General features: G+C 35.7%; 1 protein-coding gene across 2 annotated transcripts in view; it reads left to right on the top strand.

Moving 5' to 3' along the window:
- LOC127869010 (annexin A7-like) overlaps nt 1–19752 on the top strand; it is a 59410-nt gene that overhangs the window by 18444 nt on the left and 21214 nt on the right. For both annotated transcript variants that reach the window (XM_052411259.1, XM_052411260.1), the window contains exons 3-5: nt 4798–4910; nt 9290–9608; nt 13998–14063. In XM_052411259.1, the coding sequence (XP_052267219.1) occupies nt 4798–4910; nt 9290–9608; nt 13998–14063 (498 nt within the window). The remainder of the gene's footprint in view (nt 1–4797; nt 4911–9289; nt 9609–13997; nt 14064–19752) is intronic.

The following is a 19752-nucleotide window of genomic DNA, read 5'->3' as shown; positions in this document are numbered from 1 at the left end:
TCAGTTTACTATACAATTAGTGTTAAAATAATTACTCTACTAAAATACCGTAACGATTAAGATTCGGCGTGTTCGATTTAAAATTATTATAGAGGAAATATCAACTTATTCGCGATATAATTTCGTTAATAAATACCAAAGAAACTTTTAACCGAAATCAACAAAATTCAATGTTCTCTGCGCTACAAAGTTTGTATTAAAAAAATCAATACACGCACGCTTTGCAGGAGTATACATTGTACCTTGACCTTGTACATTGCAGCATAATTTTCGCGCGCTTTTTGTCGGGAAATATACATGACTGTATATTGGAAGCATTTGTAAACGTCGTGTTAACAATTAAAAATCGTAGTGTGTTTCGGATTACGAATTATTATTCTCATTTGGAAATTTTACGGAACATTTATCCTTGTGTCACATGTGTTATGATTTAAATATTAATTTGTCAAATGTATTATATTAGACTAATTCATATTGTAGACGAACCTGTGAATTAAAAAACATAATTTTTATACGTATTAATTTTCTATACAATTATCTTTTTTATACATGTACTACAGTATTTAAACAATTTATTATAACAATGTTTTTATTTTTTGGCATGCCCAGTAGCACACTGCTAACGCGGCGTTGCGCGGCGATCACTGATAAGAACGGAAAGTGTCTGCATTTACCGACTAGCCTAAAGTAATACACGCCGCTGGAATTAGCGAACGCGGCGTAACGCCGAGCGTTTTATCGAGTTCACCTCGCTCTTCCAACGCCGCGTGAACACTCGCTAGCAGAAAAAACCCGCGGAGGGAGCGCGTTTTTTGGGGAAAACGCGTGGAGTGTACTGTACCTTATCTATGTATGTGCTCTATTGTTTAAATGTTTGAATACTTATGCATGTATAATGAAATAAAGGATTGAAAACACAGTTTTGTTTTACATTTGTATATTTATTACATGTTGTATTTCTATTCCCTTATGTTTTTATTATTTATTTAATTTATCATATACTGTATAAATAACTATTGACATACATGTATACGTACATGTACATGTAATTCTACAAAGAACAAAGTACAAAACACACATAACATAGCAAACATTTATACATGAAATACATGAATCACTACTACACAACCAGTTGACAATAATGGACAATAAATGACATCTGATATTTATATAAGACTGAAAACATCCAAGAATAAGATTAAACCACTTATCACTAAGTCATTCACTGACGTGAATTCCGACTCATGCTAAGGGCGTTTACTTTCACAGTTTACGTTCTCCTCAAACTCGCATTCGTCCATAATCTCATGTTTACGCTTTAAAATGCTCTGAATTTGAGTTTTTCCTACACCAAGATCACTAGCAACTCGTCTACAACTGTGCCCTTTACCTAACAAACTAATGACCTTAACGCGTTCTTCCAACGTCAAGAACTTACTCTTGGAAGCCATGATGGTTAACTTGAACTGACAATTTACTTTTCTAAAATCTATGAACGTCTTATTACGGAGAAATTTAAGAAGAGAATGACAATCAAAATGTTTGTCTTTAATAGGCATCGTAAATGATATGAAACCGTTAATTTCCTTAATGAGTTTATGAAAGCCCTAAATTTGTCTTTGATATTTTTGGCAATTAGTACATTAATCGCGAGTCACTTAAATACAAAGGCAAATTTTTACACTTTTGACGAACTGTCAAATGCATAAAAGAAGCAGGCGACTACCAATTAGCAATGCATGTTAAAAAAACAAACAACTGCTATCGAGTGCAATAAACTGTCACTTGCCAATATCTCCATAGCGACCGACGAGTCCACTGGTAAGATGTGTATCACGTGACTACGCAGCGTCCTGGCAGCCATTTTATTTTTTGAAAGTTGCAAAATCGTTGATTTTTATGATTGCAGTGGTCGTTGTAAGCTATCAAAATGGAGATTGGGAATGTAAAAGGGTGGTCGTTGGTCTTTGTTCACAGGTGGGCTTTATTCGCAGGTTCAATATATAGTGAAATCGTTCAGGAGGAAATCGGTGGGGTCGTTATTGACTGTTGGTCGCTATTAGCAGGCGGTCGCTCGGGCAGGTTGGACTGTAATTATAATAATAACATATATACTTGGAACAGATCGATGTTAGGATTAAACTCCAACATGCAGGCGATTTTATTATTGTATCGGTGTTTTCAGTTTTAAATGTCAAATTCATGTTACGTTTTTTTTTACACCGTGCATTTAAAATACGGATCTACATGTACCCAGGTTGTTCAATATGTGGTATGCTGGGCCGAAGCTACCGTAACCATAAACCGTCACTAATTAACACTGTTCATATCTCGGCCACGCGTACTGTTACAGTTCTCACTACGGTCATATCAACAACGGCCCTTTCATTTGGCATGATAATAGGGTGTAGTATTCTTATAAAACTATTTGTGATATGTTTACGATTGCTCAATGAACTTGGAACTTTTCGCAAATACCAGTTAATACATTTTAGGTGTTGGCTCATATTTAACCTTAAGGAGGGTGAAATAAACGCGCCCTCTTTGTGATTTGCATCGCGCCCGGGCGCGTTTATTAAGATAAAGACGGTATACAGGAAGACCGTTTGGAATTATATTGTAATTCGTGGATGGGCTTTACATTCACAGAGAAAGTAACAGAAAATGGTGTCCTACAAATGAATTCATGGCAAGGTGAATGTTGTATGCTACTGAAAGCCATGTAATAACTGCCAGTATATATCCCAGGGTGAGGTATGCAGATAAATTGTACCTGACACCTGGCTACTGATTAGTGGCTTGTACAACAATGCATTTTACTGGTACAGTGCATAGGTGGGTGAAGTGTGCTGACAGATTTCATTCTTTTTGACTGCTATTTCTAGGGAAGGTATTTGACAATGAGAAAATTAAGAAACAAATGCTTACTTCTGAAATAAAAAATATTTAACTGTGTTGAATTTTATATATGTCTTAACAGGATATAATGAGACCATCCACAGCAAACCTTACATAAAATTGCTGCCTCACCTGTACAAAAATGTGTCTAATTTTGTGTGTAGGAGGGCATTTAAGCAAATTTACTATTGATTCAATCTGGTTTTATCTGAAACTAGCCTGTTGAATGTTTGAAAAGGTGACAGTCTGATTATTAATACATGTTGACTCCAAGGACAATGTTTGTCCATGTGGGTTGAACATTTGTTTGATTATTGATTATCTGATAGGTGTGTGCTTATTTTATCATGGATTTCACCAGGTTAATTATAACTGGCCTGCTGGCTTCAACATAGAGTTGCCAACTTTCTGTTATAGTCTGACTATTTATGTTTAGCATTGTGTTTTAATCCCATTCCAGTGTGTTATTTTCTGGAAATTGGACCAGATCCCTATGGATTGGGAAAAATCGCTTTGTTCTGGCTAGAATTGTGAAATAAGAGTTGTTGCTTTTATGCTTATTATTTTTAAATAAATACATTAAAATTGAGAATGAGCGTGTTTATTATGGTTACTGAGGCTCTAATTATAGAGCTGGATAGGGGTTGAACTAAATGTTTAAATCTAAAAGAAACTTTTCTTTTGAAACCTTTAATTGGGAATATTTAGGTACTATTTGGGAAAAATATTTACTTTTTCCCATGTGGAATCGGGCAAAATATATTCAGCCCTGAATTTGAACGAAAAAAACACACTTCATTCGTATGTCAAATGTCTGAATTGTTATAAAATAATAACTTAATCTAAGAGCCTTTAAGTTTATTCATTATACCTAGTATATAAAAACATTGAACAAACTTTGATCTGAGGGCCTTAAAATACATTTTTCAAGACATTTTTCATTAATACATGTATGTTATTGTGACCAAATATTATTCATTTTTACCACTTGCATCAAGGTTACATAAAATTAAGAAGAACCATATTACATTATTAGACAAGACAGACTTATAAAACATAATGTGTATAATGCATTCATACTAAGCGTTGACAATCTATTTTGGATTCATTTAATTTTTTGTGTCATGAACTTTCATTAGCTGTGTTAAGTTTTTTACATTTATGTTGGGTCTTAAATTGTTGGATTTGTTTAAAATGTCTGATATAAGATTTTGTTTGTAGTACACTTCATTTAAAATGTGATTTTGTGGTGGAGAAAAATCAACAAAAATAAGTGTCTGATGACTACTATTGGTTTGACAGTAAATGTCATTAAAAACAAGCTTTTTAAAGATAAACACTCTAGATTCATTTGCTAAAATATAAAAAGTTGTCAGTGAAAAAACCCTCGTTTGTACTATTGTAAAAACGAATGCCCTTTTAAAATGCCTTGAATCATTTTATGTGGAATGTGTTTTTCATTAGCCTCGTACTGTTGTTTCAACAAATGGAATTTGGGTTTGCCCTAACTCAACTCTGTCTTTCCATCTATCTATCCATCTGTCTGTCCGTCTGTCAGAAATCAAAAGATGATCCTGGGATTTCATTAAAAAATTATACTGAAAATATCTTAATGAAATTAGGAATTAAGTTATATGATTACAGGAGGCAAAAAATCAGAATGGCAAACTGCACATTAACCCTTTATCCCTTATAAACTCACTTTGACGCCTTTGTAGTCCCTTTGAAAATCTAATTAAATTACAAATCTTATTTACTAAAATCAAGTTTTTAAGGCTTCATTTCCAACCTAAAGATACTGATGAGCAGCAAACAGCATAAAACCTGAATAGCCATTTTCACTTTGCCTCTGAGAGGGAAAGAGTTAATTTTATCATTATTTTTTATGTTTGTTTTTAGACTCCTGCATCATGGGTAAGAGTTCGTCCAGCTCAAGTTCCGATGACGAGTTTAGGCACTTGCCAAAGCATGAGAGGAAACGACTCAAGAAACTCAAGAAACAGGCCAAGAAGGTAAGACTTAGTATGATAATACAATCGTCACCCAGTCCAGTAATGATCTCAATCCTGCCATATGTTTTTAACCAGGTTTTCCGAAGGAAAAAACTGGTTATTAGATTGGCGAATGTCGGCGGGCGGGCGGAACAAGCTTGTCTGGGCCATTACTATGTCGTTCATTGTGAGATTTTAAAATCATTTGGCACATTTGTTCACCATCATTAAACGGTGTGTCGCGCGAAAGAATTACATCAATATCTCCATGGTCAAGGTCACACTTTGAGTTCAAAAGTCAAAAATGGCCATAAATGAGCTTGTCCGGGCCATAACTATGTCAATCATTGTGAGATTTTATAATCATTTGGCACGTTTTTTCACCATCATTGGACGGTGTGTTTCGCAAAAGAATTACGTCAATATCTCCAAGGTCAAGGTCACAATTTGAGTTGAAAACCTGGTTTTGTGACAATTTTGTCCTTTGTTTTTAAGTTGATCTATAGAGTATTTTAACATTGAAAAGTGTATATATTTTCGAGCACAGTTAGTATCAAATATATACACAAGATGAAATTTCAGCTGCACCAGCATCAGAGAAACCCTATTATAAAATGTAGTTTTTTTATTTATGGCAAAAAACAATTGCCAAACAGAGCAACACAAAGCTGTGAAAGGTACAAGACACAAAAGTGCACAACAAACACACACACACATGAATAAAACTGAAGTCACCACCTAGAAACATTCAATGCAATGCATTTGGGGGTTTAAACCAGTTATAAGGAGCTTCAAAACTCCAGAAATATTCACTCAAGAGTTGAATGTCAATAAAATTGTGACTTCAGCCACCACAGAAGCACAACTAAAATTAAATTGAAGTAATTGAGAAAAATAATTCCTTTTAAGTGATTAAGAGTGAAAAAATATATAGCATTTTATTAAATAAATCTTAATTTTTGTGTCATTTGGGGAAACATTCTTTCACCCCGTTGTGGTCAAACAAAAGATGCTTTTTAAAATTATGTTATGTTGTTCCGTACACTACCATACTCTCTTTATAGGACTACATAATGTCTGAATTGTATTTTATGGGTGCCCTCTAAATACGTTAAATGTTAAGTCTTAGAATTTTTTAATATTATAAATGTATAGGTACTAAGCTCTTCATTATTATGATAAAGCTATGACTTGCACAGATGACTTTCAATTGTTATGTCTCCCACCACTATAGTGGGGGACATATTGTTTTTGCCCTGTCTGTTGGTTGGTTGGTTTATGTGTTTGTTTGCTCCAAATTTAACATTTTGCCATAATTTTTGAAATATTGAAGATAGCAACTTCATATTCTCTCATGGAGCTGCACATTTTGAGTGGTGAAAGGTCAAGGTCTGCCTGCAAGGTCAAAGGTCAAATATATAGCTTCAAAGCAGCGCAGAAGGGGACATAGTGTTTCTGACAAACACATATCTTGTTTGCAATATGTTACATCTAATTGAAGCAATAGTTGAGTATTTGGCATTAAATTACTCCCAAGAAATTACTATCACTACCAGGAGAAGACTAAGAGGTATCATAAACTGTGTTCCAGAACAGACATCTGACAACTGTGGTTTATGACATCCTGTTGTTATTTAATATTTGTTGGCACAGTGTGTGATCATAACAAGCTAATGGTTTTGTGCTGGACACAATGCATTTAAACCACAGATATACCAATAAACAATTATTGATAGATTAAACACAGCGATAAAAATGCTAAAACAAAGAGTGTCAAAATTTGTTCAAACAATTGAATAAAAACAAGAAGATCTCTACTTTAGTCAATAACATTACATTAATGTATTGACACTTAAGATGGAAAATATATATTTACTACTAAATCAGATGATAGTATCTTGTGTTTACAATATCGATGCGTCCCTGAATGTTCAAAAGTGTGAAGGGTTGAAATCACATGCGGCGTTGCATGGCACTATTCGAAATGGCATCACATTCAGCCTCGTTCTGGAATACAGCGAGTCACATGACTTTGTGCTGCTATTAATTTTGGCTTTTTGCAAACTTTGTCAGAATATGTATGCTAATTACTGTGAAACCATTTATTTTCGTCGGCACAAAATTTCGCCCTTTTCATAAAAACGACTATTTCGTCCGCTCTTAAATTCGTCCATTTCTGGTTTTGAAAAAAACAAAAAAAAATGTCCGATTTGTTTGTAATACATGTAATACGCGGTTGCGAAAAAATCGTGCTGGGGAAAGAGAGGTGACACTTGGTAGTCACTTGCAGGAGGTGGGCCTTGTTTGGCATATGCCAATTAGCAAGTCTGTTATTTTAGGTGATAGTAACTGTCCCTTATTATATGATGTCATTGACACGTTCTTTGTTATGATTAGCGGATAAGTTGGACTGAATAATCGTTAACGAGTGTTTTAAACAACGAAGCCAATTGCCAATTAGTCTTTTTCCATTACTATCACGGTCAAACTGATAATAATCTTACCTTTATCAGCGCCAATTAGAGAAGGTGCGAACATTATGGGTTATAATTAGCATAAGCAAATTATTTTGGTCATATTTCATTAAACTTTCAAGCGTTTTGCATTGTAAATATTTGAAACCAAACACAAATCAAAATGTTCTTTATTAATTTGTAACAAAGCGCAGAATATATTTCAGTCAGGTGTTGATCACACATCGTCATATTTTAATTGCGTTTAATAGTATTGTCTTTAATCCGGATTCGCCGCGTGTAGGCTGTATAATCTGCAACACCCCTGAAAAACACAATACACACAATGGGTAATAAAGTTGTTAACAATAAGCGCCTATCAACACTATTATACCTAAACGAAGTCGACGCATTCGATACAGCCTTATTGCATTCGCGTTTTACAGGAAATATCAGTTGTCAGTACACTGAATAATGAACACCCCTTTGTGTCAAAACCGGATGTAACCCTTTGAGCGCTGGAACCGGATTTTGAAGGCCTTTGCAAACAGTTTGGATCCAGCTGAGACGCCACAGAACGTGGCGTCTCATCAGGATCCAAACTGTTTGCTATTCTGATAGTGGTCTTAGAAAAAAATCAAAGAAAATGCTAATTTTAGAAATACAGCAGACGACATTTTAGCAGACGACAAATTTCCCAGCATGCAAAGGGTTAACTTGAGTGTGAATAGTCGACTGTTTCATGTTCTTTGTATCAATACCATCTGTGTATCTGTATTAAAAGTATACCAGTCAACAAACATGGTGCGCGCTTCCGCATATGGGTATTCGGACGTTCAAAAAATTGACCTACGGTTTAGCGTTCATGCTTGAACGCATTAAAGCAATATAACTCGGTTTATCACTATTTCTTTATTTTCAAAAAATACTAGTGGCTTATAACTTACCTGGCAATCTTTTTTTCTCGCATTTTGCGAGTGTGCGATTGTTAATTTCGAGCCCTGTGTATATGCATGGATTACGCTGGATTTAAATGCCTCATGCCTATAATTCAGTCTTATTTGTTTCAAATATGGGACATGATTGTTCGTTAGGATCTTGAATTCGTCCATCAGTCGAAGGACGAAAAAGGCGAAAATTAATGTCGGACGAATAATAATGGTTGCACAGTATATCAGTCTTGAGTCAAAATTAGGTCATATGTGTTCAAACACTTAGTCACAGGGTCAAAGCTTGCTGCATGTGCCTTTAATATAAAAGGAAGATTTTAAGCGAGGCTGTTTTCCGAGGAAACCCGAGCTATTGTCATAGCCTGCTCGTCGTCCGCTGTCAGCCGTCAGCAGTCCGCTGTCCGCCAGCATCGTGCTAAAACCTTAACATTGGCTCTAAAATCAAAGTGCTTCCACCTGCAACTTTGAAACTTCATATTTAGATGCACCTTGATGAGTTCTACACGCCACACCCATTTTGGGTCACTAGGTCAAAGGTCAAGGTCACTGTGACCTCTAAAAAAAAAAAAATTCTGACAAGCTTTCGCAGCCGAGCGTGGCACCCGTTATGCGGTGCTCTTCTTTAAATATGTGTTGCCCCTTGACTAACCAGTATAACTAACTTAAGGCAGCAATCAAATAGGGTCCTTTGAACCTAAATTGCTTAAACATTTAGACATTTCTGAACAAGTTCCAGGAAGGTTAGACAAAAAATGCAAAATGATGTTGTCTTATCTTCATGAAACTGGTTCAGAAGTTCGTTCTAATAATAATAAGTTGTGTTCAACACTAGTTCGTGTCAGTTGTTTTTCTTGTATGTTCAGATCCGCATGTATTCAACAACCCCAGCTTACTCCCAAGATGCTTGGTTCTTTTCCAAAAGTTTTTGAATACATAACTCAAAATCTAAAGTGATAATGTACATACCACAATAAACATAAATTTTGCCTGTTTTCAGCACGGCCACCACATGCCCCATGGCATGTATCCTGGAGCCCATGGTGCCCCGGTGGGTGCTTACCCAGGCACCTACCCGGCAGGTGGCTATCCCACAGGGGTAGCCAGACCCCCAGGAACATACCCAGCGGGCTCCTATCCAGTGCAAGGCTACCCAGGCGCCGCCCCAGGATACCCAGGGGCAGCGCCAGGATACCCAGGGGCAGCTCCCGGATACCCCGGCGCAGTTCCAGGCTACCCTGCGGGTTCTACTGGTTATCCCCCTGCACCCAATCCGGCTTACCCTGCACCTGTCCCCGGCTATGGGGCTCCAGCTGGAGGTATGGTGTCTTTCCTGCTTGGTTGGGCATTGACATAACATTTGCTATAATTATCCCCCGCCATAGGCGGAGGGATATTTTTTTGGCGTTGTCCGTCCTTCCGTCTTTCCGTCGGTCCGGCCTGCACTTTTGTGTCCAGAGCCATATCTTAAAAGTGCTTTGGCGGATTTCATTGAAACTTGGTATGAGTATATATATGGAAAAGAGCATGATGCACGCCAAAAGGCATTGTACACCATCTGTTAATAACAGAGTTATGGCCCTTTTATTTTAAAAAAAATGCTTTTTAGTGTCAAATATAACACTTTTGTGTCCAGAAGCATATTGGCGGTGGATATCAATTCAACGAATTTGCTTGTTTGTTTTCAGTTGTATAAGTAAGTTTTATTTAAATTGAGTGGATAATATGGGGAAAACCATTTGGTGACAATAATGGAAGAGGTCCCCACATAAAAGTGTATACAATAACTGTGAATGTAACATATTAATACTGACCTATCTCCAGGACTGTAGCCCTGTAAGTTCAGAGTAAACAACTTGTTTTTAATGAGAGAAAAAGTTACGAGAACTGCAATTGTGATTTTTTTAACCTAAAGTAAAGATTTTAGAGTTAGTTTTCTCACCTGCACTACAAAGGTTTTATTAAGCAGTTAAATATTAAAAGCCAGTCTTTCCCCAAGAAAGAATGACATATTATTGTACATGAAGTGTAATTTTCACATGTTTTTTATTTGTACAAAGGATTTGCATCAAATATATAAGAAATGTTTCTATGAAGCTTGAGTTTGTTAACTTTGCGTTAACAATGTACCATGCCATACATTTGGATTAAGAAGTTAATAATACACATTTGAAAATACTTACAAAAAATAATACTTTGTGTTATAACAATGTATATATATGGATGTAACACATGATGCAATGAGGTTGGTAAAAAAGGTGTTTTGTGATTGCCAAACTATTTAAATGCATACATATGTATCCATGAATGACCTGCCAAGCTATACGGATATGTTGCGATTCCTGGATCCCGCGAAGCATCATTTAACAGGACTGAATTGTACCTTCAAAATCGAAAAAGTCACATTGCAGTATTTAGTGGATAATATACCGATTGTCCTATTTCTAGTAGAATTTAAATATTTATACATAGTGAATAAAACATGTGGTTCACACAGTTTTAGCAAAACAAATATGGTATTGATTTTAATTTTAACGATTGCTGATTGCAGTTCATGTGTCATATGTGGTATTTATCAAGTTCCAAGTTGAATGGGGAAATTAGCAAAATGTTAAATCTTTGACCATTCGCCAGTACAGGTTTTCAGCTTATAATGGTAGTCAAGATATGGTACATGATACCTCTGGGAAATGTTTACCTTGTATCAACTTTGACCATTTTGTCAGGTGGTAAAACCTGGTGTTTGATCTGACTTGTCAATAGTGACAATGAGTGAACATGACTTTCATGATAAGTTGTTTATGGTTACTCATGGTCAAAACATTGTTACAACTAAAATAATGTTAAGAAGATAAAGAATTTTATAATAAATGTTCCAACATTAAACGCAGAGATGTGATTTGTACCTCTTTCAGTTGATTACCTCCTTTGCAATGCCAACTACATGGAGTTAGTAATGTTGCATCTTATTTCATAATTCAAGAGCTTAGGTGAACTGAGTCAGGGGGGTTGGGTATTCGGAAAATACTGGAAAATGCCGGACAAAAACCCTCCTGTCAGTTTTATAAGGGCCGAACTTAAACCCTCCCATAAAAAAACGGGGCGGGACAAAAACACTCCCATGAAAAAAACGGGGCGGACAAGAGCCCTCCCGAAAAATCTGAGCCACGAATTCAATTTTTTGGATTAATGAATGATTGTGTGAAGCAATTACATTTGTCGGTGTTTAATTGCTTTTAATTGATTCTGTTATTAAACTAATTACAAACTAGAAGTAGTTGCAACTTCACAGTTTGATATTTTAAGTAAATTGTTTGGATTAATAAATGCACCACTGTGTGAAACAATTACATTTGTCGGTGTTTAATTGCTTTCACGGGAGGGCTTTCGACTGCAATAGCAGATTCACAGTTTGATATGTTGATATATATTATTGTATGCCATTAACTAGATCATTGTTATGATAAGCGGATTAGTGGGTCTGAATAACCGTTAGCGACTACTGGTAATGCTTTTACAATTTATATGCTATCGATCTTTTGAATCATTGACAGATTTGACAAGTTACACGAGGCATGTTTTACTTCATTTTTATTTGTGGACAATGTGCATTTAAATATTGCCTGCAAAAATGCAATTGAAAACATTACAGTCGAAGATAAATTAAATAAGTAATTCAGACAATTTAGTTACATGCGAACGCATTGATAATTGTTAGCAGAATTTCACTTTCATTTTCCCAAGGATTTCAGGAAGTCCCCGGGAAGAACATTTTTTGCATGAATGCGCGTATGACGCGATTAAACGTTGCTCTGTATTGTATTTTATTCAACCTAAATTTAAATTCACTTATATATTGCCTCATTTTATGCTTTAATTGGTGTTATTGTATTGGATTATCGGATATATATGCACATTAGAAAAGCGGTATGTATTCAGTTAATCTATACAAATGTTCTTCTTTAACCCGTAAAAACGCAATACACACAATGGGTAAATTTTTCGGAATAATGAATGCAACACTGTGTGAAACAATTACATTTGCTAGTGTTTTAATTGCTTTCACGGGAGGCCTTTTGTCCGCCCCCGTTATTTAATGGGAGGATTTTTGTCTGCCCCGTTTTTTCATGGGAGGGTTTTTGTCCGCTCCCTTTAAAAATGACGGGAGGGTTTATGTCCGGGAGGAGTTTTGTCCGTATTCTGTATTTTTCTCCCTTGGTGTGTTTCTAACTTGATTGTTAGTAGTTGGTAATTGGGGCTATATTTTGTCGGTCTGTCTGTCTGTCCCAAAAATTTCATCTGATCTTCACCAAACTTGATCAGAAGTTGTATCTAGATGATGTCTAGGTCAAGTTTGAATATGGGTCATGCCTGGTCAAAAAACTAGGTCACAGGGTCACTTAGTGCCTTTTAAACGGAAAGTTTGTCCGGACCATAACTATGTCATTTATCATTAGATTTTAAAATGACTTGGTACATTTATTCACCATCATGGGATGGTGTGTCATGCGAAAGATGTATGTCGATATATCTCCAAGGTCAAGGTCACACTTGGAGTTCAAAGGTCAAATGCTTGTCCGGGCCATAACTTTGTCATTTATTATGAGACCTTAAAATCATCTGGCACATTTGTTCACCATCATTGGACGGCTTGTCATACGAAAGATACGTCGATATCTCCAAGGTCAAGGTCACACTTTGAATTCAACGGTCAAAAATGGCCATGATGAGCTTGTCCTGGTCATAACTGTGTCATTCATTGTGACATTTTTAAATTACTCAGTACATTTGTTCACAATCATTGGACAGCATGTCATGCGAAAGAATTACGTCGATATCTCAAAGGTCAAGGTCTCACTTTGAGTTCAAAGGTTAAAAATGACCATAAATGAGCTTGTCCGGGCCATAACTATGTCGTTCATTGTGAGATTTTTCATTTGGCACATTTGTTCACCATTATTGGATGGTGTGTCATGCGAAAGAAGTACGTTGATATTTCAAACGTCAAGGTCACACTTTGAGTTCAAAGGTCAAAAATGGCCATAAATGATCTTGTCTGGGCCATAACTATGTCATTCATTGTGAGATTTAAAAATTACTCGGTACATTTGTTCACAGTTATTGGACTATTCATTGGACGGAGTGTCATGCGAAAGAATTACGTCAATATCTCCAAGGTCAAGGTCAAACTTGGAGTTCAAAGTCAAAAATGGCCATAAAAGAGCTTGTCCGGGCCATGAATATATCATTCATTGTGAGATTTTAAAATGACTCTGTACATTTATTTTGTTCACAGTCATTGGACGGCGTGTCATGCGTTAGAATTCAAGAGAAGTTCAAAGGTCAAAATGGCCATAAATGATAATGGCATAATAATTCTTAAAAATCGCCATAAATTAGCTTCTCTTGTTTTGTGAAGACAGCATGCAAAATATTCTGTGTCAATGCAGCATGTGGGGGTATACGTCACGTCTGTAACAAAGCTCTAGTTTATTATCTTTTCAAGATGAACAATATTTATTTATATACTTTGTGATAAATGAGATATAATTTCAGATGCCCGCTTGCTTTGTGATTAATTCAGAGGTGTCTCTCCCAAAAGCATTGGTAAAGTTTAATTGCTTGCTAAAATCACAACCCTGTTCAGTTGGAAACAAAGAACATTGAAATCACAGTGAAGTGCTATCTATTGTATTTCTCTGTTTTAGGGTTTGTAGCCCCTGGTGCCCCGCCCGCTGGTAGCTACCCAGGGGGTGCATACCCAGGACCTGGCAGTAAGTGAATGTTTCTCACTATTAGTTAATTTGGTGATACTATGATCACTCTGGGTGACAAAATGTTGTCAATCTTGCCCAGATTCACCGTATTGCTCTGCATGCTTGAAAATTGCTGTTTGCTGCAATTTAATATATATTTATGTATACTACCTATAATATACAGCATTTGTTACATAACTGGGTCAGCTAGCTCATTTGCTACAGCTCTGGATTACACATCTGAGCATCATGAGTTTGGTTCTCGGTGTGGCCACATATTTTATGGGGACTGGTCAAGAACAGATTTCTTTGGCTGTGCTCCCCCAGCATCTCATGATGGCTGTGCTCCCCCAATATCTCATGATGGCTGTGCTCCCCCAATATCTCATGATGGCTGTGCTCCCCCAATATCTCATAATGGCTGTGCTCCCCAATATCTCATGATGGCTGTGCTCCCCCAATATCTCATGATGGCTGTGCTCCCCCATCGTCTCATGATGGCTGTGCTCCCCCAATATCTCATGATGGCTGTGCTCCCCCAAAATCTCATGACGGCTGTGCTCCCCCAATATCTCATGATGGCTGTGCTCCCCCAATATCTCATGATGGCTGTGCTCCCCCAATATCTCATGATGGCTGTGCTCCCCCAATATCTCATGATGGCTGTGCTCCCCCAATATCTCATGATGGCTGTGCTTCCCCAATATCTCATGATAGCTGTGCTCCCCCAATATATCATGATGGCTGTGCCCCCCAATATCTCATGATGGCTGTGCTCCCCTAATATCTCATGATGGCTGTGCTCCCCCAATATCTCATGATGGCTGTGCTCCCCCAATATCTCATGATGGCTGTGCTCCCCCAATATCTCATGATGGCTGTGCTCCCCCAATATTTCCTGATGGCTGTGCTCCCCCAATATCTCATGATGGCTTTGCTCCCCTAATATCTCATGCCACTGGATCAGTAGTCAGTTACAGTGATAACTTTGCGCAATAACAAATTTTAAACCAGCTTACACAGGACTAGTTTTGGTAGGTTAATTGACTGCAGTATGGTTGGAAACGACCAAAAACAAACACATGAAAAGCATTTGTTATACATAAAACATTAAAGCAAGTAATGCAATTCAATGTTTCACCACCCTAAGCAAAAATGTTTTATCAGGCCTTTCTACAACTTATGAAGCTCTTTGTTATCCTGATTACTGGTAAAAGTAAACACTGCACCCTTCCATATAAATTTGTACATTTCAAGTATTCAATTGAACTTCACACATGCGTATAGGGGTCATTGTGTGAGGTCACTAAGTTTGATAAATTGTACATGCAGTTAAGAATAATTTTGCGCCTTTTTTTACTTTAAAAATTCTTGTTTAAACTTGCATGCCACTTGAAAGTAATGTTAAAGTTTGCAGGCAACACATACTTATCTCTGTAGCTACCACAGATATTCAACAACAACTTCACTCACATTTTTGTTACCATCATGCAATACCACATTTCAAGGCCCATAAGTCTGACCAAGAATGAAGCAGAATTATACACAATTATTGTACTTTACAATTTGGTGTTATTTTTAAATGTAAGTAAATGTTTTGGTCAAACAACTCCCATCTCTATCCCATCTCTAACTGACTTGCAGATCTAGTATGGGGTATGCATTAGAGGTCAGTTGGGTCAAGGTTGCTAATTCTAAAACTAGATCAAAAGTGTGTGTTCAATAACTTCAGGTAAAACGGAGATATTGTGCTGACATTGTTTGTGAAGATAGGTTACAGGTTAATCTAGGAACAGATTGCATAAGGGGCCAGTGGGGTCAAAATAACTGTTAATAAAATTAGAACTAAAATTTCCGCTAAAAATTTTAAGTTTTAATGGAAGTATTGTGGTATAATGTGTTTGTAGGTAGCTTTCAGACAGACCTTTTTGAGATTCCATTTAGGGCCAGTTGGATTAAGGTCATTATTACAAAAATAGGAAAATGGTTTCCGCTCAATATCTGGAATTTAAATGGGCTGTTATTTTAAGCGCAGGTAGCTCAGATGCAGACTTTGCTTTCAAACTTAATAAAATTTAATAGAAATTAATTGGGGAAAAATTGAAAATCTTCTTTACGGGCATGGTCATATTTCTTGTTGTAATAAATATATTTTTTGCTTTAAGTTTACATGTTCTATGTAACTACTATATAACTACTACTTATATTGAACATCAAATATTGGTTTGTTTGTGGTCAATTTATCAGGGAACTGACAGAAAATGTACATTTACTATCAAAGAGAAGGCATTGTCAAGCGCGCTGTCTAGAGGCAGCTCTTGTTTTAGTGATTTTAATAAGCTTTTAAATTTTGAGCACAATAAATAAGCAAGCAAAATCAAAACATCTGATATTTTTTGGTTTTTAGTCTGTATTAGCCATTACAAAACTTTTTATTAAACATTTGGTGAAAGGCCCTTTACATTTTGAAAGAAAATGTAAAATTTTGTTGAAAATTTGCTGTTAGAGTTGAATAAAATATCCCACCCTTGGAAACAAATTGCAAAATCAGTTTAAGAGGAAAACAGCATAAAGATGATAAATTAAGACCTCCTCTGCAGAATGGTTTTGGCATGGTTATATAATTATTGCTTATCGAAGATGTATATATGCAGCTTAACATCATAATAATTGAAGAAATATTCACAATTTCACATGTGCTCCAAAGCTTTGCTTTTACTGTATTTTGTTGATCATAAGGAACACAAATTTACCTTAGTTTTTCATTAATTGGTTTGAGACTCGTCATATACGAGCCTTAAAAAATGCTTTGACTGTTTCAAAGGTGTTTACCTTTAAATTTCATTAATACAGTTTCTTTACATGATTGCATGCTAATGATGTATATTAGTATTTTTTTGTTCTATTGGTACATCACAACAACAGAAAATGGATCTTTCTCTTATTCAATGTTTGAATTCATTTTGCGTACATATTGATATACATTCATTTTGCTGTGTTAAAACAATATTATGAAGATTGTTAATGGTATGTTTTTGTTTTTAATGTTTTCAAGTCTTTGGATCTATAAGGGTAAAGTTGATATGAGAACAGTTCGAAATTGTGATACATAGTTGATGTCATAATTATGTTCAGTGTGTGTTTACATTTCCAAAATAAGACTTTGTATTCAAATGATTCTAGGCAAAAACTGCGAATATCTAAGAACTTTGAATATGATATTTTGCATTTGAAGAGATGGGTGTTAGTTGTAATTTTTCTTTATATGTATAAGTATTGCCAGGGCTAGCGCTGGCCTAAAATTTCTTTGAGCCAACAAGTTTTTGTTCTCGGTGCGCGAAAACTGGTTTTGAAATAATAATATATCAACTTTTTTAATGACACCAAGGGCATATCACATATATCATAATATCGTAAATAAGGATTATAGTATTTGTCAAAGTACATACATGATTTATTTTATACATGTATGTTTGACAGTGCTGTCAATTGTTCCAAATTTTAAATCCACTCTAAGAGCCCTTAATTACTTATTGTACTTTTTATAGTCTTTCCAATTTTAATTTCTGGTAAATACTATAAGAAATATTATAAACCACACCATCCGCATCACGGCATGCATATTTGTCATTCTATTTTTTCTATAAAAAAACTTTGAAAATAAATTATAATCGACGAAAAATACTGTATCCAAAAACGACAGTCACAAAAAATGTGCGCGTTTTGTACATGAAATAAAATGTTCATATTGTTTGACTTCAGAAAATGAAAACCAGTTTACCTAGAAAATACATAATTAATATATAATGGTTGACATATTGCTTTACAATAGCATAGGTTGTAAGTAAAAATCAAATTAATTATTACCTTTTATTTTCAATCGATAATTGGCAGAAAGGTGTAACATCATCAGTCATAAACTAATTATTTAATTATATCACCCTTTTATTCAGATCAATAGTCATTTGAAAGGTGTACAGTGATCAGCTTAGAAACAATTTATTTATTGTTACGCTTCTTTTAATTTGTTTATCTTTTGTTGGCCGCTATATTGTAGGCAGACAATAATTGTGTATTCCAAGTATACAGTGTCTGCGCATGAATCACCCAATATTACCCAATAGCTCCACCCATTCTTATGTTTTATTCAACAACGTCATCTCATGTGTAAGCAAACTCAATGTTGATTTGCCAGCTACCATGTGCCCTTCAAGAACAATAAGGTCAAGCGATGTCTTATATTCTGGTGCGGACCGGTTTTTGTTTATTGTTCAAATTGCGAACACTTTCATTGAAACAAAGAGAAAATTATCGAAAACCAGTCCGGGTTAAAATGGCGAATGTTTTCAATGAAATTTTACGAGATTTTAGCATTTTCGCAAATAAGATTTTTTTGGAGACAAATTCTCAATGTTTTTGCAAATGGCAACAACAGCGCGAGCCCTGGTATTGGAAATTTCTGTATGTTGTGTTGATTGTTTCTCTGTATGCTATTTTGTGTATGTTTTTCTGATGCAATTCACAGTCTTAAAGGGGCCTTTTCACTTTTGTGTAAATTGACAAAATTGAAAAGAGTTGTTTCAGATTCGCAAATTTTCGTTTTAGTTATGATATTTGTGATACTGTAATAGTAACAGTAATATTGAACATTTACCATGCTCTCAAATGGCCATTATATGCATATTTTGACTATTTAAAAACCCGAAAATTATAAAGCGTTGCAACACGAAACGAATTAATAATTTGGAGAGTTCTGTTGTTGTCGTTATATTTTGTGAAACTACAAGGATTTCTTATAAAAAGTATAAAAAACATCTAGCATTGTATCCGGAAGGATGGCCAAGTGGTCTAAGTGGCAGACTGTTTACAGGAGTCCAGGGGTCAGTGGTTCGAACCCTGCTGAGGGTTACCTTTATTTCCTTTTTTAAATTTTATTCTTTATTTTTTACTGGAGCATTTCATATCCAATGTTTACATTTATCAATATAAAGCATTTAATGACAAACTTCAAAACATGCCAAAATCGTTGAAAAGGCCCCTTTAAATATAACTTGCCATTTTTGGGGATTTTATTGGGTCCTTTAGACGTGCAAATTATATATAAATTTATTTGAATTTTTAGCTCACCTGATTGCTCAGGTGAGCTTTTCTGACCGGTCTTTGTCCGTCGTATGTCCGTCAGTCCGTAAACATTTGCTCTAGAGGCCACATTTCTTGTCCCATCTTCATGAAACTTGGTCAAAAGCTTTGCCCCAATAAAATCTTGGCCGAGTTCGGAACTGGGTTGTGCCGGGTCAAAAACTAGGTCACTATGTAAAAAAAAGAAAAACCTTGTAAACACTGTAGAAGTCACATTTTATGTTCAATCTTCATGTAACTTTGTCAAAATGTTTGTCTTAATGATATCTTGATTGAGTTCAAAAGTGGTTCCTGTGTGTTGAAAAACATGGCCGCCAGTTGGGGGGGGGGGGGCAGTTTTCCTTATTTGGCTATAGAGAAACCTTGTTAACACTCTAAAAGTCACAATTTTTGCCCAATCATCATAAAAGTTGGTCAAAACATTGGTTTTATTGATTTCTTGGACGAGTTCGAAAATGGTCCAGATCGGTGAAAAAACATGGCCACCAGGGTGCAGGGCAGTTTTCTCTATATGTATATAGTGAAAAAATGGGAACACTCTAGAAGTCACATTTTTGGTCCAATGTTC

The sequence above is a fragment of the Dreissena polymorpha genome, chromosome 2, assembly GCF_020536995.1.
Source record: "Dreissena polymorpha isolate Duluth1 chromosome 2, UMN_Dpol_1.0, whole genome shotgun sequence".
NCBI lineage: Eukaryota > Metazoa > Mollusca > Bivalvia > Myida > Dreissenidae > Dreissena > Dreissena polymorpha.
This window is presented reverse-complemented; position numbering and strand designations above follow the sequence as displayed.